General features: G+C 38.3%; 1 protein-coding gene across 2 annotated transcripts in view; it reads right to left on the minus strand.

Annotated features, from left to right (window-relative positions):
- Nucleotides 1-11,968: 11,968 nt before the first annotated feature.
- Nucleotides 11,969-26,608, minus strand: part of LOC133557453 (ribosomal protein S6 kinase beta-2-like) — a 39,918-nt gene continuing 25,278 nt past the window's right edge. For both annotated transcript variants that reach the window (XM_061907931.1, XM_061907923.1), the window contains 6 exons: nt 23,413-23,520; nt 21,487-21,549; nt 18,968-19,045; nt 18,786-18,893; nt 18,445-18,557; nt 11,969-13,111 (listed from right to left, as the gene is read on the minus strand). In XM_061907931.1, coding sequence (XP_061763915.1) covers nt 12,934-13,111; nt 18,445-18,557; nt 18,786-18,893; nt 18,968-19,045; nt 21,487-21,549; nt 23,413-23,520 — 648 coding nt within the window. In that variant the 3' untranslated portion in view covers nt 11,969-12,933. The remainder of the gene's footprint in view (nt 13,112-18,444; nt 18,558-18,785; nt 18,894-18,967; nt 19,046-21,486; nt 21,550-23,412; nt 23,521-26,608) is intronic.

Here is a 26,608-nt window from a genome sequence, read left to right on the forward strand (position 1 = left end):
ACAGGAAAACAACAACTCTCAAAATAAGGCACGACAACCTGGTGGAGTTTCATTTTTTTTATCTTTTCTGCTGGTGGTGTGCTTCCGTATTTTGTTTGTTAAAAAAATGTGCCTTGGCTCAAAAAAGGTTGAAAAACACTGTATTATAGGGCGCATTAAAGGAGTCATATATTTTTTTTTTTTGTGAATGGAAAACACTTTCTTTTGGTCCTTATAACATGTAATGGTGGTTCTTTGGTGAAAATGTTGCATAGATTATGTTTTACAGATCATCTTCAAGCCGCTTTCTGACAGTTGCTTCCGGATGGGCCGTTTTGTGGGCGGTCTTATTTACTTGGCTCACCTTCAGCAGCGTCTTTTCTCCCTCATCTTTTTTGTGGCGGTGTAGCGTGCAAGGACGAGGAGTGAAAGAAGTGTCAAAAGAGGGAGCTAACTGTATTGACATTCAGACTTTACTTAAATCAATAACGGATCAGCATCTCCTCATCTGTGGCTCACTAGTGCAACAACAACACCGGAAATGTGTCCCGGGAAAAACTGTCCAACCGGAACTCTCTAATAACTAAAGTTCCTTGAGTGAATAATGTAAACCCACTACACCGGTTTGTTTTAGCGCTTTCATGGCGAGTTTACTGACAGATACAAGTAAGAACTTTACACTACTTTATATTAGAAATGGCATCAGCGGAGGATGAACGTCCCATAACATGAAGATCGAGAAAAAGAAGAAGCTTATTGATTACGATGTCGGCACGGACTACAAAGCATACTTGCCAACCCTACCAATTTTCCCGGGAGACTCAAGAATTTGAGTGCTCCTCCCGAAAATATCCCGGGGCAACCATTCTCCCGATTTCCACCCAGACAGCAATATTGGGGGCGTACCTTAAAAGGCACTGCACTTGCGTGCCGGCCCAAACACATATTATTTACTGGCTCTTCACACACACACAAGAGAATCCAAGGCATCCTTGGTCAACAGCCATAAAGGTCACACTGAGATTGGCCGTATAAACAACTTTAACACTGTTACAAATATGCGCCACACTGTGAACCAACACCAAACAAGAATGACAAACACATTTCGGGAGAACATCCGCACAGTGACACAACATAAACACAACAGATCAAATAACCAGATACCCTTGCAGCACTAACTCTTCCGGGACGCTATAACATACACCTGCCCCCCGCCCCTCTATCCCCGACCTCCCACCTCAACCCCCCTCCCTCCCATCTCCCGAATTCGGAGCTCTCAAGGTTAGCAAGTATGCTACAAAGGCGGATGCAGATCCCAAATACAGTTCAGCAGGTACCAGAAAGTAGAAACGTTGCTTTTGTATAATATCGCACAACAAAACGCCAGATAAAATGTCTTACCTTATATACATACACAATAATACTCGTATGTTGAAGCACAGTACAATCCATCAAGCGGCGCTGCTTCATAGCTTACTAAAGTCGTAATAAAACATTTTAATACATTTTTGAGCGCCATGTGTAATGTTCTATATTTTCAATGGAACATATAAAATGTTGCTGTTGTTTACTTGAGTCATATTGCAGTCTACACATACCTCTAATGTGTGACTGCCATCTGCTGGACACACTTGGTAAGTGAAATGTAGTGAATTATATTTATATAGCGTTTTCTCTAGTGACTCAAACGCTTTGCATAGTCAAACCCAATATCTAAGTTACATTTAAACTAGTGTGGGAGCAGGTGGGTAAAGTGTCTTGCCCAAGGACACAACAGCAGTGACAAGAATGGCGGAAGCGGGATTTAAACCTGGAACCCTCAAGTTGCTGGCATGGCCGCTCTACCAACCGAGCCACACCGCCCCATAAGCACAAACAAAATTATTCCGTACATTAGGCGCACTGGATTATAAGGAGCACTGTCGAGTTTAGCGAAAAATACGGTATCTTACGGAGTAGTAGTCATCATCCTCCAAATGTCTAAAATGCCTCCGCTTTAAATCCTCCCTCTACAGACTTAACTGCCTTGTAAAGCAAAGAAAAAGCACGGTCCAATTTGATGTGTTGACCATAAAATGTTTAAATTGTTCAATGTTTTCAATATCCTATGGCCTTTGTATGGAAGGACTTTCAATGGCCTACTCAGTGGCCTAGTGGTTAGCCGTTAATATTTAAAGAGCCATATTGAACCAGAAATACAAAAAAGTAATCATTCTGGAACCGCAAAAAATTAAAAGACTTATATAAGTGTTATAATGAAGACAACACATGATGTAAGTGGCTAATTAGCTTTATTAGCCAACTATCAAAACAACTATGTGTCGCAGACTGAAGCAAATCTTCGTTGACAGAAATGTTGAAATGTAATATTTATTCTACACGTTTTTACAACATTGGAAAACATTAGTAACACTTCTCAGAGGGTGAGATAAGTCCTGGAAATTTTTTTCTTAGAATGGCCCAAGGTATATATGTGTGTTTCCAAGTGTAAGGAAACGTCTTCTTCTAATGGATTTATTACTATTTTTGCAAGCTGGGTAACGTTTGCTGTAGTCTGGAACCACATGGCGCAAAAACAACTATCTGAAATACAGCCAATATGTGTCATGAAAAATGGAAAAATAAACTGAATACAAAGAGGACATAACTAGAGAAAATTAAATGATCTCAAATATACCTACAAACGAGGCATAATGATGCAATGTGTACATACGGCTAGCCTAAATAGCATGTTGGCATGGAGAACTTGCAGTCATGCAGTGACCAAATATACCTGATTAGCACTCCAGCAAATCAATAACATCAACAAAGTTCACATTTGTGCACTCACGCGCAGCATAAAAAGTTTGGTGGACAAAATGAGACAAAAAAGGAGTGGCATAAAACATGTCTTTCTGTGGCAGCGTCAAAGAAAGTTATACATGTAAACTAGGGCTGCGAATCTTTGGGTGTCCCACGATTCGATTCAATGTCGATTCTTGGGGTCGCGATTTTATTATAAATCGATTTTTTGGATTCAACGCGATTCTCGATTCAAAAACTATATTTTTCCGATTCAAAACGATTCTCTATTTATTCATTACATAGGATTTCAGAGGGATCTACTCCAGTCTGCTGACATGCTAGCAGAGTAGTAGATTTTTTTTTAAATAGGTTTTATAATTGTAAAGGACAATGTTTTATCAACTGATTGCAATAATGTACATTTGTTTTAACTATTAAACGAACCAAAAATGACTTATTTTATCTTTGTGAAAACATTGGACACAGTGTGTTGTCAAACTTATGAGATGCGATGGAAGTGTAAGCCACTGTGACACTAATGTTCTTTTTTTATTTTTTATAAATGTCTAATGATAATGTCAATGAGGGATTTTCAATCACTGCTATGCTGAAATTATAACTAATATTGATACTGTTGTTGAAAATATTCATTTTTGTTTCACTACTTTTGGTTTGTTCTGTGTCGTGTTTGTGTCTCCTCTCAATTGCTCTGTTTATTGCAGTTCTAAGTGTTACTAGGTCAGGTTTGGTTTTGGAATTGGATTGCATTGTTATGGTATTGCTGTGTATTGTTTTGTTGGATTGATAAAACAAAAAAAACAAAAAAATTATTTTTGAAAAATGAGAATCGATTCTGAATCGCACAACGTGAGAATCGCGATTCAAATTCGAATCGATTTTTTCCTAAACCCCTAATGTAAACAAAGTGTTGAGTCACAGTCCACACAACGGTGAGTTCAAGGGCCTTTGAAATTAGCGCTCGCCAAATATTCTCTCATCAGAGAAGCATACAGTTGTGATCAAAATTATTCAACCCCCACACAATTTTGGTGTTTTAGCAAGTTGGACATTTATTCCGTATTTTGTTTATAGTCATATCAAATAAAGATGTGTCAAACAGACAAATGCAACTTAAATTGTAACACTGTATTTTATAAAATACCAAAAAAGGACATTTTTATTAATATCTCATTGACAAAACTATTCAACCCCCTAGTTACATGCATCTTTAGTACTTAGTAGAACACCCTTTGGCAGTAATGACATCCTTCAAACATGATACATAACCGGAAACAAGCTTCTTGCAACCATCTACAGGTATTTTAGCCCATTCCTCTTGGGCAAAGGCCTCCAGTTCATTCATATTCTTAGGCTTGCAGCAGTGCTGCAACTGCCTTCTTCAAGTCCCACCACAGGTTTTCTATAGGATTTAGGTCTGGCAACTGTGAAAGCCACTCCAGAGTCTTCCAGCCCTTCTTCTGCAACCACTCTGGTGTTGATTTGGAGGTATGCTTGGGATCGTTGTCCTGTTGGAAGGTCCAACGTCTCCCAAGCCTCAGCTTCGTCACTGACTTCATGACATTTGCAGCTAATATATCCTGGTAGGAAATAGAATTCATAATGCCTTGAACTCACTGGAGATTCCCGGTACCTGAGGCAGAGAAACAGCCCCAGAGCATGATTGACCCCCCACCATGCTTAACAGTAGGCAAGGTGTTCTTCTCTTTGTAAGATTCATTTTTTCTCCTCCAGAAATAACGTCGATTCATAGGCCCAAAGAGTTCCACTTTTGTCTCATCACTCCATTAAACAGTTTCCCAAAACCTTTGGGGTTTGTCCAGATGATTTTTGGCATACTGGAGTCCAGGGGCGTCACTAGACCTAATACTGTACTGGGGCACACCTGGGGCACGAATAATTCATGTGAGCGTGCAAAGCGCGCAGGCAAAAACATTTTTTAGCAATTATTTATCATAAAAAATACATAAATAGTGCTTTAAACTATGAAATCATATCAGATTATGTTGTATGGATCTTTGATTAACCACCTGAAATTAACTAATGCATTTGACCTACTTGTGCACTTTTTTGCTCCAGACTTCTAAACTGCTATTGGTAAAAGCAAAAATGAAGTGCAATGAATCTTTTTGAAATATTTATTGCAGTAATCATCTGCAAATTTAACATCTACAAAAGTAAAACAAAAAACAAAGCCCCTCTACATCTCTGGGTTCTTTTATATTATTTAATTTGCATTTATGGCAATGTGGCTAATTCTATTTCAGATACACAAAACTATAAAATATACACAAAACAATAAAGCCACAGAAGTAGAATAAATGAACAACTGTTGTGTGTCTGTTCAGGGAATCATTTTCTGAGAAGTAAACTGTAACGTCTTGTTTTCATTTTTGCAAAGTGGTCAATTACTCTGGACAGACATGGAAATATTACAGTAACTGTTATACAGTTGACCAGTGGTTCCCAACTGCTGGGTCGTGACATAAAAGTGGATTGTGTGTCATTTTCAGTGAGTCGCAGTCAGATGTGTGCATGAAAAAAAAAAAAGTTTAGGGAGAAAAAAATCACATTGTGGCAACAAACCAGATATTTTTAGCCATTTTTCTAGTGACTATTAGTGAGTATTTTAGCAAAAGGCAGAGCGACTAACAAGTTGGAGGAGGACTCAGGACAGACATGGAAATATATATTTTTTTAAATCTAAATGGGGCAACAAAACCCGATATTTTCAGCCATCTTTCTGAAAACAAATACAGAAATGTTACAATTTTTTCTGGAAACAAAACCAGATACTTTAGCTGTAGCCATTTTTCTGGTGACAAAACAAGATTATTTTAGTCAAAGTCACATCGATTAACAAGACAAGTCTACTGTGCTATTTTTCTGTAAAATAAACTTGAATGATTTAAAAATTTGGCTCACGACTTGATATGGAAAAATGTTTTTCTTCCTGAAGATAAACCATTTGAGAAGCACTCAACTCACACATGCTTACTCCAAATCATCATTGATGCAGAACCAGCAGACAATAACCAACATTATGTTTCATGTTCATTGGAAATTCCCCCGACAGATCGTACAGCAAATGAATATGTTTGTCTTGATACAAGGAATAACGTTAGCTAACTTAGCATCAACTTAAGACAATGATGTTGCCTAGCTAGCTAGGACTTCACTTACATCTCTCATTCCTGCTGCTTCTTCTCTGCTGCGGGTGAATAACTTTCTTAAATCCATCTAGGAGTTACAGTTGGAGTCAAATCAAAATTAAAATAATGTAATTAATAAATTGTTGTTGGCTAACGTTACCTACCTCACGCAGTGATTCGCATCCTCTCTCTCTCTCTCCCTCTCGCTCTCTCTCTCAACTGAAGTCTCGATCCACATGTGAATAAATCATGTGCTTGCTCATTGTTACGTGGAGTGAATACAGTAGCAAACAATTACCATACTAAGTAGTATGTGCGCTGTTGTATATGTTATGTAGACTTAAAACTCTGAAGCGTTTTTTTTAATTGGTGAAATTTTTACTGGGGCACTGCAGATCAACAGTGGGGCACGTGCCCCAGTGAAATATGTCAGGCGACACCCCTGCTGGAGTCTATTTTTCTTGTGCCTGGTAGTCAGAAGTGGGGTGCGCCTGGGAGTTCTGGCATGGAGGCCTTCATCTCGTAGTGCGCGCCTTACTGTCTGGGACGAAACCTGCGTTCCCCCCTCTGCAATGTCCTGTTGTAGTTCCTCAACTGTTACCCGGGGGTTTTTCCACCACTGTACGCTTCAAATACCGGACAGCAGTTGCAAACATCATCCTCTTTCTACCACGCCTAGGTAGTGTTTCCACTGTGCCTTTGGCTTTAAACATGCGAATTATGCTCCGAACTGTGTCTCTTGGAATGTCTAATGCATTTGCTATTTTTTCATGTCCATATCCTTTCTTATGAAGAGAAATTACCTCCTCTCTTCACTTCTTTGACCACTCCCTGGACTTCACCATGTTGCAAATACACCATTGACCATCTACAAGAAGTTGAGCGTCACAGTCTTTTTCAATCAGTTTAATTGTTGCTCGTTATGGTTCTAATCACATCTACAGGTGTTTTCAACACCTGATTGAAAAGACCTTATTCAAATTCTGTTCTTAAGAGTTATGATCTTCAAGGGGTTGAATAATTTTGTCAATGAGATGTTAAGAGAAATGACACTGTTTGTTATGTTACAAAATATAATGTTGTAATTCAAGTTGCATTTGTCTATTTAATGCATCTTTATTTGATATGACTATAAACAAAATACGGAATAAATGTCCAACTTGCTAAAACACCAAAATTGTGTGGGGGTTGAATAATTTGGATCACAACTGTACACACAAACAAACACATTAAACAGTGGGCTGTTTAAGAATTAGTGAGGTTTGTGTCGTGTTTGTCCCACTACAGAAACCATATTACAACAACAAACATATTTTTTCACCCCAATTTTTTCCCCATTTCATACATTTTTGAAAAAGCTCCTTGGAGCCACTTGGGCGCCGCTAAAGAGCCACATTTGGCTGTAGAGCTGCGGTTACTGACCCCCGGGTTAGAGTGTCCGCCCTGAGATCGGTAGGTTGTGAGTTCAAACCAAAGACTATAGAAATGGGACCCATTACCTCCCTGTTTGGCACTCAGTATCAAGGGTTGGAATTGGGGGTTAAATCACCAAAAATGATTACTGGGCGTCGCACCATTGCTGCCCACTGCTCCCCTCACCTCCCAGGGGGTGAACAAGGAGATGGGTCAAATGCAGAGGACAAATTTTACCACACATAGAGTGTGTGTGACAATCATTGCTACTTTAACTTTCACTTTAATCTCGGTGTTGCCAGTGGCCACACAACATTTTGCCCTTTCTGTTGCCTAATGGCCACTTGTTGCGCAAATCTGCGCATATGCGTTTCCGTCTGAAAAAACTTGGGCATCGCCAACTACTGTCAACATATGAATTTGTCGGCGCCAAATGCGATTTTCAATTTTGGTCGACAAATCGTCGCACCCTTGTGGGGGCACAGGGCGTGGCCTGCGGACCTGCAGCGAAGCGGGTGTGCCAGGACCGGCTGCGAGATCAGCGACAGGTGAGTCGACAGCCCACCTGGGCCTGTTTGTCTAATCACCTGTCGCTCTGTTAAAAGGGGAGGAGAGGACTTGTTGGAGTTGGAGCACGAGAGCGAGATTGACAGACACTGAAGACAATTGCTTAAAAAGCACAACACAGACTATTCTACTTAAACTGTCTAAAAACCCTGAAAAGGAGCGGTGATGTCGGTGATTGGTGGTCCAAGGAACCCGACGGGAGGAGTCTTCCACACCCAGTATATGTGGAAGACTGCCCTCGATTAACTTGCACTCGTCAGTGGCAGAGTTTTTTATGCTTGTGTTCAATGCCGCTTCAATGACAACATGAACGCATTTACTTTCCAATTTGATTGTCGAACTCAGATATTTAACAGCACAAAACATTGCAGCGTTGACTTCTCTTCCTGACGGCTCCAGTCGCCAGCTCGTCACCAGTCAAACCGTTTCATCACAAGGCGATTAAATTGCAAATGCAATTAATTATTCAGCCCTAACTAATATGCATGTCAATATCACAGATTGATACCTGCCACCAATAGAATAAGCCTTCTGGTCAAATGAATAACAGATCCAGCTATTATGCAACGTTGTTTTGTTTAAAAAGCATCTGTTTTGGTGTTAGTGGTTATGAAGCTCCTAGGGGAAATTGCTCTGAATGACAATTCAAACGTTCCGTTACGCAGTAGATTTTATTAAAATCATTAATCCCAATGACATTGTCAAATTGTTCAAGATGAATATTCATTCTCACTTGACTAAATAAAGTTTGCTTTAGTAAAAGATGGTACTTCTGGATGTTTTTCTCACTCACTTGAAAAATACTGAGAGGTAGCGAGTGCTTTTTAATTGTCATTTTAGCACTAAACGGCATTAAAGGGAACTGTACTTTTTTTTTTTTTTTTGCCCATCACTCACAATCTTTATGTGGGATAAGAACACATTTGTTTTAATGTATTCTAACAAAAAAGGTCCGATTAAGGCTTTTTTGCCGACGTTCCCATATTGTCCAACTCTTAATTACTGATTCCGATACCAACCGATACCAATATATACAGTCGTGGAATTAACACATTATTATGCCTAATTTTGTTGTGATGCTCCGCTGGATACATTAAACAATGTAACAAGGTTTTACAAAATAAATAAACTCAAGTTATGGAAAAAAAATGCCAACATGGCACTGCCATATTTATTTTTGAAGTCATATAGTGCATTATTTGTTTTAACGTGCCTCAAAACAGCAGCTTGGAACTTGGGACATGCTCTCCCTGAGAGCATGGGGAGGTTGAGGTGGGCGGGGTAGAGGGTAACAGGGGGTGTATATTGTAGTGTCCCGGAAGAGTTAGTGCAGCAAGGGGTTCTGGGTATTTGCTCTGTTGTGTATATGCAAGCAATACTTGGTCAACAGCCATACAGGTCACACTGAGGGTGGCCGTGTAAACAACTAACACTGTCACAAATATGCGCCACACTGTGAACCCACACCAAAATAGAATGACAAACACATTTCAAGAGAACATCTGCACCGTAAGGCAACATAAACACAACAGAACAAATACCCAGAACCCTTTGCAGCACCAACGGGACGCTACAATATACACCCCCGCTACCACCAAACCCCAAAATATCAGGTTCAGGGGAACCCACCTGTCCTGTTGGAGCGGTTGTTGCTGGACACACGACGGACTCATGGGAGAAAAGGAGTGCCGTGTACCTGGCGACCCTTTCAGTCAAGGACATAGACGATATCTACCTATTTGGAACCATGATAACAGGACATCTGCTGATTGGAGTAAGCGTTGCTCTGGTTGTATCAACAAACTGTTAAGATGCTGGCAGCCATTTAAAGAACCCTAAAGCTGCCACAAATGATTGGAGTATGCGGGAAGAACTGTAGACACTCATACTTTTTGGATTTTGGATAACATCAGACCGTCTGGCCTATGGGATAAATTTGAGAATCAGACAATTACAGTAAAAAGTAGAGATAATGGCTTTTTTGCCGATATCCCAATATTGTCCAAGTCTTAATTGCCGATTCCAATATCAACCGATACCGATATATACAGTTGTGGAATTAACACATTATTATGCCTAATTTTGTTGTGATGCCCCGCTGGATGCATTAAACAATGCAACATGGTTTTCCAAAATAAATCAACTCAAGTTATGGGAAAAAAAAACAACATGGCACTGACATATTTATTATTAAAGTCACAAAGTGCATTATATTTTTAACATGCCTCAAAACAGCAGCTTGGAATTTGGGACATGCTCTCCCTGAGAGCATGAGGAGGTTGAGGTGGGTGGGGTTTGGGGGATAGGGGGTAGCGGGGGGTGTTTATTGTAGCATCCCAGAAGAGTTAGTGCTCCAAGGGATCCTGGGTATGTGTTCTATTGTGTTACGGTGCGGATGTTCTCCCGAAATGTGTTTGTCATTCTCGTTTGGTGTGGGTTCACAGTGTGGCGCATATTTGTAACAGTGTTAAAGTTGTTTGTGCGGCCACCCTCAGTGTGACCTGTATGGCTGTTGACCAAGTATGCCCTGCTTTCACTAGTGTGTGAAAAGCCGTAGATATTATGTGATTGGGCCGGCATGCAAATGCAGTGCCCTTAAGGTTTATTGGTGCTCTGTACTTCTCCCTACGTTTGGTACCACTCCGTACAGCGGCGTTTTAAAAAGTTATACATTTTACTTTTTGAAACAGATACCGATAATTTCCGATATTACATTATAAAGCATTTATCGGCAGTCCGATATTATTGGACATCTTTAGTTAAAAGTTTAAATTTGTTTTTGCTCGCTCAAACAACCATTCTAATCTTGATTGTTTTCCGTGGCAAGGTCGTTCGCTCAAGAGTCCTCTCAAGGACAGTGCAGTGAAGACAAGAAAGATAAACTCTCGTTACTTTGCCACCGCTTGCAGGGCGACTGCAGGCCTACAGACTTAACACACACACTATAGGCCATGGCTACATATGCTCACATAACCCAACCCCCACGGCCACCCCTCGTGGTATTACGGACAACAGACTGGCGTCCCTAGTGGCTGGCAGCTTCGAGCCGGAGGTCTGCCCCCTCCCCTCTTGTTGCAAGTCTTGTGGTTTCTGTGTCAACGTGTGCTTATCGACAAGTTATTTTTCTCGGTCCCCGTTTGTGCCCCCTTCCTCACAGAAGCCCAGATTGAGATAAGAGTATTTTTATACTGATCCTTCCCCAGTTTGTCTGAATGGGTTTGAAGAGAAAAATAGATTCCATTGTACTTGTGACAACTAAGAACATTCCATACCATTTTGCTTTATTCATTATTGATGTATTTGTTGCCACTTTGTTGGATATCTTAATGACATTTCCAGTTCATTTTTCATCTATTATTGCACCCTAGATATGGTTTATTTTACCTTTACAATGTCTACTTAGTCTGTTTGTATTTGTTTGAATTTTTATACTACTGTTACTGAATAGAAATATTTTAGTTTTACTGAGATATAGTGTTTTTGTCAAATCATCTCTCAATTTTTTTTATTTCTTCTGTTAATATTTGTATAAGATTAAGTGTACTCTCCTGAACAAAACACAGATGTGTTGTGTGTTTACCTCACACAAGATGCTGTAATCGGTGGCTCTCCAGTGTTGTTCGAGAACCTTCGCTTCCAATTCTTGTCTTCTTTCAGGGTTGTTAGGAAAGCAATGTATGCAGAATCAACTTTTCTTATATTTTTTTGTTTTTGTAACACCTTCAGCTCTGGCCTTCTGTAAATGACACCGTTTGTGTCGGTAACATGGTCTCATCATGCAACATCTTTCTGCAATTCTTAATGGAAAGTCCCGAAAGGGCAGTTGACCTTCTTTTTATTTATTTATTTCAAAAATACTTGCTCATTCCTCCAGTCAGGGCAGCAAATCCAACTTGTCCTGGTCAGGAAACTTTGAAATGAACACGCATACACAAGGACCTTTTGTAAATGTTGATGCAAAGTATGCATGTCTAAGGATGCGCCTGCTCAAAGCTGACCTTCATGAGCATTTGATTATAAATCGTTCAAAATTCATTAGGCAAATAAAAAAAATCTTTCACACCGAGCAACATTTTTTTTATTCAGATATGACAATAGTAAGGCAAGAGAAATCAGCAATAATCCCAAAACATCTTGTCCACTAAATATTTTTAATTACTTGAGTCACCCCTTAAGCACTCTATATATAATTCTCAAAACTGAATGTACATTAAAAAAAGAAATGAATAGAATTAACTTCATATCCAGATACATATTTTACAACACTGCAGCAAATATGTATGCATTTATGAGCAAAAGAAAGAAAACACTGTCCATGCATTGCATTTTTTTTAGAACATGTTGCTGGTTACACAACTTGTTGTTGTGCATAGTTATTCTTTATTTGTATGGTTTGTAAAAACCAAACAAAAATGTTATTCATAGAGTAAGATAATACTTAAACGACATAATGCAATATTGCATTAGAGATTACAGATCAATCATATCAGATCAATATTCCTTAAATCCTGTGTTTACATAAGATGCAGTTCTTTCCCAATCATCATCATATGCAGCGGGTAATAACTAACATGTATACAATAATTTTTTGATTTTCTCACTTTGCGTGGAAACTGTCACATGTGCCATCATTTTGTCGACTGTCTGTCTCGATCCACTAAATAAATCCAAATTAGTTATGTCACACATTTAAAAATATAACAATTCAAACTGTTATCTATTAAGTGCCTATTTTTAAGAAAGCTTAAATGCAACTAAAGAATTTATTTTCTATCAATAATAATAATAATAATAATAGTAATAATAATGGATAGCGCCTTTATCAATGATTTGTCATCTTTAAACCTGTTGCGTAAACTGGCGCATGTCAAATGCAGATCTGTTTTAAGGTCTGAGAGAAGAAAAAGCGAGCCCCACATGCCCGTGCATGACTGAATTATAGCAAAGCCCAAACCCACAAACACTCTTTTTGGATTACTGAATGGGTTCACCTGCTTAGATCTGAAAAAGTCCCTCCTCATCATCTGTGGTGCCCCTTTTCCTTCTTGTTCCTGGAAGGTGTACTGATCGGCTGACTGGCAGAGCCATTCTCCAGCGGCACAGGAGATGGATCTTTTGAGGCAGATGAGGGAGAAAATAGTCCTGGCTCGCCATCAATATTTGACTTGAAGGGCCCAGTGGGGGAAAATGTCACAGGACTAAAATAAGAGGAAAAAAAAAAAATTTAAGTACCAATGTGAACAAATTGTTAGTTGCCTACAATAATATTACAAACTCTGTTTTCATACGAGTTGGGAAATTGTGTTAGATGTAAATATAAACGGAATACAATGATTTGCAAATCCTTTTCAACCCATATTCAATTGAATGCACTACAAAGACAAGATATTTGATGTTCGAACTCAAACTTTATTTAATAACTTTATTAACTTAGAATTTCATGGCTGCAACACATGCCAAAGTAGTTGGGAAAGCGCATTTTCACCAGTTTGTTTCATCACCTTTTCTTTTAACAACACTCAATAAACGTTTGGGAACTGAGGAAACTAATTGTTGAAGTTTTTGAAAGTGGAATTCTTTCCCATTCATCACAGATGCTGGCTTTTGAACTTTGCGTCGATAACAGGTTCGTTTCCCCTTTGACACGATGTCGAATATTTCGAAAAACAATTTGAAATGTGGACTCGTCAGACCACAGAACACTTTTCCACTTTGTATCAGTCCATCTTAGATGATCTCAGGCCCAGAAAAGCCGGTGGCGTTTGTGGATGTTGTTGATATATGGCTTTGCATAGTAGAGCTTTAACTTGCACTTACAGATGTAGCGACGAACTGTATTTAGTGACAGTGGTTTTATGAAGTGTTAATGAGCCCATGTGGTGATACCTTTTAGAGATTGATGTCGGTTTTTGATACAGTGCCGTCTGAGGGATCGAAGGTCACGGTCATTCAATGTTGGTTTCCGGCCATGGCACTTAATGTGGAGTGATTTCTCCAGATTCTCTGAACCTTGTGATGATATTATGGACCGTAGATTTCTTGAAATCCCTAAATTTTTTGCAATTGCACTTTGAGAAACGTTGTTCTTAAACTGTGTGACTATTTGCTCTCGCAGTTGTGGACAAAGGGGTGTACCTCGCCCCATCTTTTCTTGTGAAAGACTGAGCATTTTTTGGGAAGCTGTTTTTATACCCAATCATGGCCCCCACCTGTTCCAAATTAGCCTGCACACCTGTGGCATGTTCCAAATAAGTGATTGATGAGTATTCCTCAACTTTATCAGTATTTATTTCCACCTTTCCCAACTTCTATGTCACGTGTTGCTGGCATCAAATTCCAAAGTTAATGATTATTTACCAAAAAAAAATGTTTATCAATTTGAACATCAAATGTGTTGTCTGTAGCATATTCAACTGAATATGGGTTGAAAATGATTTGGAAATCATTGTATTCCGTTTATATTTACATCATTACAATTTCCCAACTCATATGGAAACGGGGTTTGTACAATAGTAATGAATTGGGCATGTAAGATGGTAAAATAGTTTTCATTTAGGATATAACCGTCCATCAATGTGAACAATTATGGCGCCAAAACAGGGCAAAACCCTGCACGCATAAAACCCCCTCTCTACCCAGGTATGGCCTCTACTCCTTTTGCCACTTAGGGGCGGGTATTGAATAGACAGCCTTGCAACTCCCCTCCTTTCTGATTGGTCACTTTAACCAAAAATTATCTCCTTGTCAGAGCCAATCCAAGGGAACCTGTTGTGTGTCCCTTCTAAAGAAGAAAAGAAAACTCCAAATTAGTGTATTTTGTCGTCTACAACCCCTGGAAAATATAATGCGATGTTCATTCAGCTGTGATTTTTTTAGAAAAAAGGCACATAACAGACTTGACACAAAACTATAGTCATTTCAAATAGCAACTTTCTGGCTTTAAAAAAAGACTAAAGGAAATCAAAAATATAAATCGTGGCAGTAACAGTTTTAATCATTTGAAATTACTCAATTCTAAAGAAAATACTTATGGAATCATGAAAAACAAACAAAAAAACTCAAACACACCACTAGTACATTGCTGCACCACCTCTTTTTTTTTTTAATAACAGCTTAGTTATAGTCTCTGAGGCATGGATTTAACGAGTGACAAACAGTACTCTTCAACAATCTTGCTCCATGACTATTAGCAAACTTTAAGAACAACTTTTAACCACTTGCTGTCATTAAAGATCGCTTATTTTTACAGACAAAAATGCTTTTCTGAAACATATGTTTTCCCCGGATTGTAAATAATGTAAATAATTCAATGTATATACTCTGAAGATTAACTTGTGTGATGACTGTATTATGTACTATGCCATAGTATATATTTGTACCATGAATTGATTTACGTGGACCCCGACTTAAACAAGTTGAAAAATGTATTCGGGTGTTACCAGTTAGTGGTCAATTGTACAGAATATGTACTGTACTGTGCAATCTACTAATAAAAGTTTCAATCAATCAATCAATCAGGTGATTGCAATGTTGCGTTCTATAAACCTACTTTATATAATAAAGTAGCTAATTTATTGATGACATTTATGACATGTATGTGTAACCCCGGTAATTGTATGGCATCATTATATATTATTGTATCATATTAAAAACTATCGCAAGACTTTGATCCGTCTATTTTAGAGAGCCATTTGTCCCAAGACTTCAAGTTGGTGCTGTACATTATCAATCAATCAAACAACTGGAGCAAACACTGCTACTTTGGGAATTGATAAGATTTTTCAGGTTGCGATTTCACTTTTGAGTCTGAACAATTCGGTTCCTTCACGATTCTTATTTGGGGAAAAAAGAGGGGGAAAAAAGTGGATTAGCCCCAATTGTGTTTAGTTTAGAGGAAACGTAACCTTATAAAGCCTACAGTGAGATCACATACGTAGCAGAGAGGAAAAAGCAGGTACTTTTTAGAAAATAAATGTAATGAATAAATATTATTCTGTAGAATTTAACAAAATAAAATGTGGAAATGACACAAGAATGTAACATTTAATAACACGTGATATTAACTTATTACATGCAAAGGGAGGTGTCGAGCCTTTAATGGTCATACTTTTGATGATTGTGGCTTACAGTTTATGTAAACCTTGAATTGAAAATATCGAGATCATTAACATGATAATAAAGGCATGACATTTTCGCATGCAATGAGTAAATATCACATATTAGTTTCACATTTGAAGTTAATTGCTGGCATTAATTGCCTTGTACACATTATTCAATTTTTTTTTGTTTTACCTGTATAACATAATGGCTGAGAGAAAATCTGGTGGGAGGAAAGCATGCAACTTTTCTTTGACAACAATTGAACATTCACCTAATGCAATTTAGTAGTGTCTACTGTAGCAAATAGACCAAAAACTGAGTCGCTGCTCGGTATTCATCTAGTGGCAGATGTGAACTGTAGCTGCCCGCCACGCAGCCAGTCAATCTGTTTCTCGTCATATAGGTGAGAAGACATTAATTTCAGTTTAACAAATAATGCCGCTAACATGACAGGCGGTGAGTTTAATACCGGTTGTATTCAGATGACGTGCTAGCATTACTGCTGCCTGGGATGAGATCGGAGTTAGAGTGTTGCAAAAACGCAACTTTCATTCATAATTATTGCATGCTGTGTGTTCAGATGTTTCTGCTTATTGCTCGCGTGACCACCTCTTGATGAAATAGCAACCTTATAATTATAACAAGTAGCGCTATTGCAATACTTTCTTGTAAAATGTTAGTGTTTGTTTTGACCAGGCATTGGCATTTTGCGATCTGACATCACTACGCAGTACGCACATTGCGTAATGACGTCATCCCCACCCAAAAGAATAGATCATAGAATCACTTTACAAAATGGCAAGCAGTTCCAAGGAACGGGTTCTGGACAAGAACCGGTTTTCAATTCTCATCACTAACTGCTTCTTTTGTGAACAAGCTCAAGTTAAATAACATGTTCGATGCATGGCAGAAGGGCACTTGTGTTTTACTTGCATTATAGAGCAACCTGTGTATTTATAACGAGCCGTCAGCTGGTGGGTGCACCAGCTGCATACGTTAATTCATTCACGTCTTTATCGCTGTGTGAAGTTAACCCTTGGAATTATGGTGGAGTGATACATCGTTTTACTCGATATATCGCAGGTTTGTCTCTGTGCAATATAGAAAATGACTATATTGTGATATTCAAGTATACGCTCTCACGCAGTTGCTGTTAGCCTCGGGCATTACACTACAGGCGTTTCCCACTCTTTCCTGTCTCTCCTTCTCAAAGACAAGTACACTTTCTTACATACGTCACATACTGTCGTCTCATATGCCCTCGATTAAGAAGTAGCAGCATATGTAATGTTAGCTGTGATGCTAGCGTAGTTGTGCGAGTGATAATACAAGAGAAAGAAGGTACCAATCTGGTAACAAATGAAGGAAGAATTAATTCCTGATAAAAACAGCAGGGGATCCATCAACTTCCGGTGGTTTGGCTTCAAACGGGAATATGTTGAACAAGTATGTGGCAAAAGCGTTGCTGCAAAATTAGCACCTACTGCTAATTTGTAGCATCATTTCAGAAGTCCCCCACTAGAGAATGAAGAGTGCTTGAAACTACATGTCAACATCTACGTTCGGTACCATATCCACAAAATGCCGAAGCAACCATTTCCAGATCGTATGAAAAAAATTGGTCAACAACAGATCTTAATAACGTCCGTAGTAACCTACCACATAGCAAACGGAGATGTTGACATGCAGAGTTTCAAGCAGTTTCTAGCGGGTGATTTTTCAAATGATGCTACATTAGCAGTGGTTCTACTTTTTGTTGCAATCAACATATTCCCGCTTGAAGCCAATCCACCGTCAGACGATGGACCCCGTGCTGCTTTTCTTGGGGATTAATTCTTCCTTCATTTGTGACCAGATTCACACCTTCTCTCTCGTATTACCACTCACACCGCACCATTAGCAACACAGCTCATGTTACCATGTCGCTACCTGTCTGCTCCGCGAGAGCGTTTGACGTTGCACACATGACGTGTGTAAGAAGGTGCGCTTGGTTTAATTCTCTGTGAGAAGGAGAGAAAGAAAGAGTGGGAAACACATGCAGTGTACTGCCTACAGCTAAAAGCAACTGTGTGAGAACGTATACTCGAACATCACGATATAGTAATTCTCTATATCGAGACAAACCCGCGATATATCGAGTATATAGATAAATCACCCAGCCCCAGTTGTGTCCCTACTTTTTATTGCCATAATGAAAAGTGTTACAGTAATTACAGCTGAGAAGCAACCGCAATACTTAAAAGAATGTGCCCGTGTTTTTTGTGTCTGTTAGTTCGCTACCCATGACACCCTCCCCCCCAAACAAAGCTGTTAACTGGGGGAAAGACTGTTCTTGCGATTTTTTATCTTCTTTAACATCCCCCCGTTTGACATGAATAAACTTAAACTGTGTCAGTCCGCACAAATTCCTCTTTTTAAATGTGTGTATTACCTGATAGGTGTGCGTGGGCCACTGTTGTGTCGGCGAACGGGCCTCATTCGTGGCTCAAAGGAGAAACCTTCTTTTAAACTGTTTAGGACTGAAGGAGCCACATAGGTGAAACCCTTAAGGAAATAAAGACAAAACCACCTCAGTCACAAGAAAATGTTAGTATGCTACTCCACCATCTCCACATTATAATGCTTAGTCATTTGTAGCATTTATAAATTACTGACCCGTAATTGTTGCACAAGTACAGTGAAGATACAGTTGGTTTGAATAGCAACACACTACTATGGTGTCAGACTGCTTTGTCCTACTTTATTACTGAGTATTAAGTACAAACTACTCACGGCAAAAGTAAGCTCTGCACTCTGGTTGATTGAGGTATCGTCTGGACTGTCCACTGGTGTCTGCTTCGTAAACCTGGTGTCAAACTGGCTCACATCTTCATCTGACTGCTACAGAAGTAAAGAAAAGACAATAAGCTCTGTGGAAATATGACCTGAAAGCAAAATGACAAACCATGTTTTACCAGCTGCGGTTTGTATGGTGGCTCAACTCTCTTGTTTAGAAGATCATCCCACTTGATTTGTTTGAAGAATGAATGTCTCTGAGTAGAAAAGTGCATGAATCAGTTTCACAATGCTCTAAACCAGGGATGTAACCCTTTTAAATCTTGGGGCTCTCAAATTTTACACCACAGAGGGGCGAGGGACATACTTAAATATTTACACTGATTTAGTAACCTTACTCTTGATTTTAATCATATTCCATAATCATATATTACCTACATCCATCCATTTTCTACCGCTTGACACTTTTGGTTAGTTTCTAATAATATGAAATCATGTGTTAATCACAAACATTTTATTTAACACACAAACCTCAGGCTTAGGTCAGGCTGATAAGAAAAGTGCTGACATAATGTACTGCATAAGAAGGGATTAATAAATAACTTATGAAAAATGGTGGGTTAAAATATATTAAATTAATAATGAATGTGTTTGTTCACTAATCTGTCAAAATTAAAGTGCAAATGAAATATTTTTTGCGCTTAAAAATTTTCTTTATGACTTCTTCTAGCACAAGAATTCTTGTTTAAGATTGTCAGTACTGTCACAAGTGGTGAGAGAGTGTATTACAACTGAGCGCAAGTGGTGGGAAAGTGTATTACAAATGACAAATGCTGCAACTCGTAAGGACCACAGCTGTGAAAACTATATATTTTTTGGCTGCCCCTTCAGGGGGTGCTTGCACCCCTCAATGACCCTATGGTTAGAAAACACCGCTCTAAACCACATACTCACATTGGCTCCTTACATGTTTATGGAAGTTGCTGTTTAGTAAAAATACACCATTAACATTGGGTGTCAAGAATTTTTTGGTTAATGCTCTGATAAACCAAAAACTAAAAATGGGCCTGTTAATCCATCCCTTAATGGAGTGAAGCATTTTTTGCATCCAAAGCAGAATGGTTCCATCACAATGTTTAACAGTACAGATGGTGTCGTTGGGGTCATATTCAGCAATTTTCAGAAATATGAATAAGGGATACCTTGTAGGCCAGCAAGACCCAATTCCCCGTCGGACATAATGAGCTCTGAGTTAACCCAATTGCTTCTTTTTTCAAAAAACAAAAGGTCACTGCGATAAAAAGTAATTTGGAGTCAGAAGACCTGAAGCAAACTAACTACTGTAGTTAAAGGCCTACTGAAATCCACTACTACTGACCACGCAGTCTGATAGTTTATACAGTGGGGCAAAAAAGTATTTAGTCAGCCACCGATTGTGCAAGTTTTCCCACTTAATTTGATGACAGAGGTCTGTAATTTTCATCATAGGTACTCTTCAACTGGGAGAGACAGAATTTGAAAAAAAATCCAGGAATTCACATTGTAGGAATTTTAAAGAATTTATTTGTAAATTATGGTGGAAAATAAGTATTTGGTATAACCATTCAGAGCTCTCACTGATGGAAGGAGGTTTTGGCTCAAAATCTCACGATGCATGGCCCCATTCATTCTTTCCTTAACACGGATCAATTGTCCTGTCCCCTTAGCAGAAAAACAGCCCCAAAGCATGTTGTTTCCACCCCCATTGCTTCACAGGAGGTATGGTTCTCTTGGGATGCAACTCAGTATTCTTCTTCCTCCAAACACGACAAGTTGGATTTATACCAAAATGGATACATGGATGATACAGCAGAGTATTGGGAGAATGTCATGTGGTCAGATGAAACCAAAATAGAACATAGAACTCTTTGGTATAAACTCAACTCGTCGCGTTTGGAGGAAGAATAATACTGAGTTTACGCACGCACGCGGTTTTGGAATTGGATTGCATTGTTATGGTATTGCTGTGTAGTGGTTTGTTGGATTGATTTAAAAGAAAAAGAAAAATCGATTCTTTAAAAATGAGAATCGATTCTGAATCACACAACGTAAACGATTCGATTTGTATTCGAATCGATTTTTTCCCACACCCCTAATACATATAAATATATATTGTTGCATTTCTTGTTTTATACATTATTTTATTTATTAAATTTTAATATTTAAATGGGACACAGCGTGCCCTTTTTTTGTTAATCGTTTTTAATAAAGAAAGTCACTAGAAGTCTCTAGACCTTTTAAAATTTCTTAACAATCTTGTACAATAAGCAGAAACAATTGAAAATTTAGCAAAACAATATAAGACTAAATATTAATACTAATTAATAAATAACGTATACATTTTTGAGCTTTTTTAAAGAAAATCATTTACTAAATTATACGATGACGTCATTGTGACCACGACCTGTATAACGGTTTTCATTATTATCGATATTTCTTACAGGCCTAGGCCAGTCTTTCTTGAAATCATTGATATCAGAGACATTAGTTAATTAGCCTTAACCCACAAAGTGAGAGCTAACTAACTTAGAGCTCCAGAGTGAGGGAAACTATTTTCAAATTATCACACCAATAGGAGGTTCTCAATGTGAGAAAAGACAAAATCAATTTTGCAATAGCCAACAGTGAACACTCTTGTATGAATGGAAAAAAAAGTTACTTGGATATCAGTGCAGTCTGTTTTGCTGGAGCCTAGTCTTTGGTGTGGATTCTTCTTCAACAACTGAAAGCATAAGAACAAGGAACATACAATTATACAAAGGAGGGGAGTTTTATACACAGGTTTTGTTTGAAATCAACCCCGTCCAAGCACCTCAATACATTTTATTGTGCTATTTATAAAAGCACTCCCGTCGGCAACTTGCCTCAACTGGCATTACTCATGTATACAGTATGTGTATATAATTTACATACAATCATATTTGTTTGACGGATGGGTTACTAAGGAAATGGAAATTTACAATTTAATGGAATAGGGCAGTGTTCAATAAATCCATTACATCTTCATGTTCAACTAGAAAATAGAATTTCTGTAGAAATTGTGTGTGAATGACCCAATGCTGCAGCTGAACTGAAATGAGATGCAGAACGAATGTACAGTATTGTAAGAATATATTAGAACTTATGGTAGGAATGGTTTGAATATTGAAGAATGGGAGTTGAAATGCGAGTAGAATGTAGAAGAAAGGATGGAAACAGACTGTGAAATGGTTTGAATATAGAAATACTTTGTAGGAATGATTTGAATGTTGAAATGGTTAGAATGTGGAACATCGAAAACTTTACTGAAATGTACAATGAATATAGAAATGATAAATGAAATTGTTGGAATTAAAACTGTATGACATAGATGTACGGCTGCAAAATTATAAAAAAAAGATTCACACGTTTTCTCCCTCTTTCATTTGAACCAAGGTACATGGGTGGAAAGCAGGTATGTAATCAACTACCGGTAAGCAAAACACCCGAGCTGTCAAGGCGATGTCCAACTATGGATGTTAAAGAGAGCAACTGAAATTGACAAATAATTACTCGGAATGCTTTGCTGCAACGATACTAAATTTTCAGCTCATTATTAGGGATACATCAACGGGGTTTTTCACACAATCAAAATATTTTTCCTTGATTGTATAGCACACTTACTTGCAAACAAGTTAACACTTAAGTTAAAAAGTTTGAAACCATAGCTAAGATTGACAGGGGAATTAAAGAGATCCGTGGTTCAATGATGTCACCTTATTCTTGAATCCACAAGTCAGCCAGTATGAGATCGCTGCATCACTACATATGTCACTGCTAGAGTTTCGTAAATTGCCATTACAAAACTACACCACTGAACTTGTTTGGCTATGTAGAATTAATATTCTCTTCCAGAGAATGAAGCTTCACATAATGTTACAAAAACATAATGAACTATTAAATTAAAGTAAAAGATATTGGGACAATTAAATTATCACCAATATAATGCATATTAGCTACAAAACTGACTATTCATTGAAATCCAAAGATGGCCGCCACACTGTACTCCTACTGCAATAGCTCTAAATGCATTTATACGAAAGTACTGCACTGTGGCTAGTTTCATATCAAAAAACTGTTTTTTTTTACTTCAACAAATGCATCTCCTGAAAGTGTGTGAATCATTTACCTGCAGTCAATGTTAGTTTTAGGGTCAATGCCTGTGGGTAAAATATGAAAGAAGATAAATCTGTGGAATTAGCTGAGTGGAATTTAAAAAGTGTTTTAACCGATACCCAATGTAGATAATTACAACGTATTTTTTAACTCTTTCTTACACTATGATTTTTTTTAGGTTTCCCCATTAAACTTTCATTTGTAGGAAGGGTAACTCAAGTGAATTAATTGGCGGAAAAGTCGTTTTCTTTGGTAAGACAACAATTCTCAAAAAACCCAAATTGGTTTAGAAGCTCCTGGATCTGCTTAACAAACTGATGGTTTGACAAGCCTAAATGTCTTATGTGTGTGTGTGTGTGTGTGTGTGTGTGTGTGTGTGTGTGTGTGTGTGTGTGTGTGTGTGTGTGTGTGTGTGTGTGTGTGTGTGTGTGCGTGCGTGCGTGTTACAGACCTTCTTGAGGAGGTCCTTGGCATCAATGGTCAGGTACGGAGGAAGAATGAGCTTACATTTCAAGATCTTATCAATGGTCTTTTTTCGGTTTTCTCCTGTAAATGGAGGCTGGGGTGGAAGGTAAAAAGAGGGTAGTTAATTGCCAAAAGTCAAAGCGTATAATAAACATGGCAATTAATTAAGGAAAGAATCCTGTACACAGTATAGTGTTGCAACAATTAATTATAATCCATTGTCAATCCAATTATATGTAGTAGCCCACCCCATTCAGCGGTACATGGGCAGCATGTTATAAGTTGCAACGCTAACTGATACCATTCCATAGATCCATCCATCCATTTTCAACCATAGATCCATCCATCTATTTTCAACCGCTTTTCCCTTAGCGGAGGATAAATCCTAATCATTTTGAATGGCAAACACCAGGGGCTTCATGTATTAAAGGGGTCATATTTTGATTGTTTTTCTATATTTATAACACTTCCTTGTGTCTACATAACATGTAATGTTGGTTCTTAGGTCATTAAATTGCATAGATTATGTTTTACACCATTCTCAAGACACTTTAAGGATGTGCCGTTTTGTGGCCGGTCTTATTTGCGGGCCTCCAATTCAATTGGATCGTCTCCCCCCCAGCGATGTTGTAGTTTGTAGCGCTTCCATATCATGTTTACTGACAGATATAAGTTCGAACTATATGCTACTTTGTATTAGAAATGGCAACGGCGTAGGATGCATGTACGAGCCAGTCTGCTCTACAATAAAAGTATAGAGGAAAAACAAGGTACTTATTGACTAGAACTTCGGACTACAATGATGGACTCGCGCAAAGCTCTTTGGGTAAATCTCTAGCATACATGGATATATCTGCTGAGGTCCCTCTTGGGGTAAAATGTCACAAATTAGGCAAACTCCAAACGGGTCGTTTGCAGGAAGAACTAAGGCAGGCAAGATTGTTTTATAAATATCATCGCTATGCCTCCATGGTTTGATTTCAAACTTCCGGAACTTATGCAGATCCCAAATTCACAAAAACAACCCTAACCCTTTTTGACTTACATGGGTTTTCTACAAAAAAATTGTAGGCTAAAATCCAGAAATTGTTGTTACACACAAACAAATTCAGATGTATTAGTGTGTGCACGAATTAATCTAAGCAAATTTATTTTGTACGTCCCAATCAACGTGGAAAAAGTGCACATGCTTGAGTTGCTGCGCCTTTGCCTTTCCCTATTCACGTCCTCATTTAAATACGCAAATCATATTTAAATTAGCCATGTGCCTGAGATTTACCATTTGCACAGTCAGAAAACACAAGGATCATGAGCAAGACATCAAAAAAAATAATTTCACCTACAATGACTTGGAGATGCTTCTTGCTGGATAGCAAAATGCACTCTATTCTAGGGCTGGGTGATATTCGATATACTCGATAAATCACGGGTTTGTCTTTATGCGATATAGAAAATAACTATATCGTGATATTCGAGTATAAGTTCTTCACGCAGTTGCTTTAAACGGCGGGCATTACACTACATGCGTTTCTCACTCTTTCTTGTCTCTCTTTCTCACAGAGACTTAAAAACAGGCGCACCCTCTTACATATGTCACATACCGTCATATGTGCAACGTCACACGCTCCCGCGCAGCAGACAGGTAGCGACATGGTAACATTAGCTGTGATGCTAACGGTGCGGTGCGGGTAGTAATACAAGAGAGAGAAGGTGCGAATCTTGTAACAAATAAAGAAAGAATTCATTCCAAAGAAAAACAGCACAGGACCAATCGTCTGGCGGTGGTTTGGCTTCAAGCGGGAAGATGTTGAACAATTATGCGGCAGAAAAGTTGCTACAAAAAGTAGCACCACTGCTAATATGTAGCATCATTTGAAAAGTCACCCGCTAAAAAATTAAGAGTGCTCGAAACTCTGCATGTCAACATCTTCGTTCGGTACCACACCAACAAAATGCCAAAACAACTATTTCCAGATCAACACCGTATGAAAAAAATAGTCAACAACAGAGGGAGATAACATCCGCAAGAATCTACCACATAGCGAAGGACATGCACTATTTGATTTCCTATTATGCAGCTCATTTTTATTTGACACTTCTTGAATTATCTTGTGTGACAGCATGCACAAAAATGCACTTTATTTGTTATAAACTACTGTAGTGGCATTCTGTACAAAAAGTGCACTTTAATTTAGTGTTGTTTTGAAATGTCATCTCAGTGACATCATGCACAAAAGTGCAATCATAGCTTGTTTTAAAATGTCACTGACAATCTTGCACTTTCTGTTTTGAAATGACATGGATGTTTGTGCCACTGCTTAATAACTGTTTAATACAGTTTTAGTAAATTGACTTAGTTGTGATTTCCCTCTTGGCATGGACGTTTAAATAAGCATATATTAATGAAATATGAACAAGAATGTTTTAATGTAGACATATAGAATCATCATACTGCTGTGATTATATGCATCAAGTGTTCATTCAAGGCTAAGGCAAAATATCGAGATATTTATCATGTATCGTGACATGGCCTAAAAATATCGAGATATTAATAAAAGGCCATATCGCCCAGCCCTACTCTATTCCAGTATTGTTGCAATTAGGTGCAGCCGCGCACTATTAGTATTTTACATTTTATGCACGTGTTTAACGAGTATAATTTGCAAACAAAGATAATCAGGTTTGTTTGATCTTTAGATGAAGTTAGTGCCATCAGAAAAAAAATTCACTAACTTTAACCTCTGACTTGTAATGATGCTGTAAAAACAAGATATAAAATGTATGCAAGACCGGGATTAATATTAAGACACTTACATGACTAAATGCACTCACCAAGAAGTCACAAATGGTGCAAAAAGCCAGCTTGTAGTCTGTTCCCAACCATGCTGTTACTTAAAATGAACCGGGTCAAATAGCTACAATGTTGCTTCATTATATTTGCACGTCACATGTGATCTGTACATTGATCGAATTAATGTCTTTTAGTAACATATACATATTTGCCATGATAGCTAGCAGTCAATAGCTCCGATTACATTAGGAAAACCTGCAGTTGCTTCAAATCGCATGTGAATTCTGGCTTGTTCCGCTGCCTTGTAAGAACATCTGTGGCTACTGATGTAGCTTACCACCACCAGGTGTGAATGAATGTTGAGTCCTACTTCTCTGTAAGCGCTTTGAGT

The sequence above is a fragment of the Nerophis ophidion genome, linkage group LG01 (genome assembly GCF_033978795.1).
Source record: "Nerophis ophidion isolate RoL-2023_Sa linkage group LG01, RoL_Noph_v1.0, whole genome shotgun sequence".
Lineage (NCBI taxonomy): Eukaryota > Metazoa > Chordata > Actinopteri > Syngnathiformes > Syngnathidae > Nerophis > Nerophis ophidion.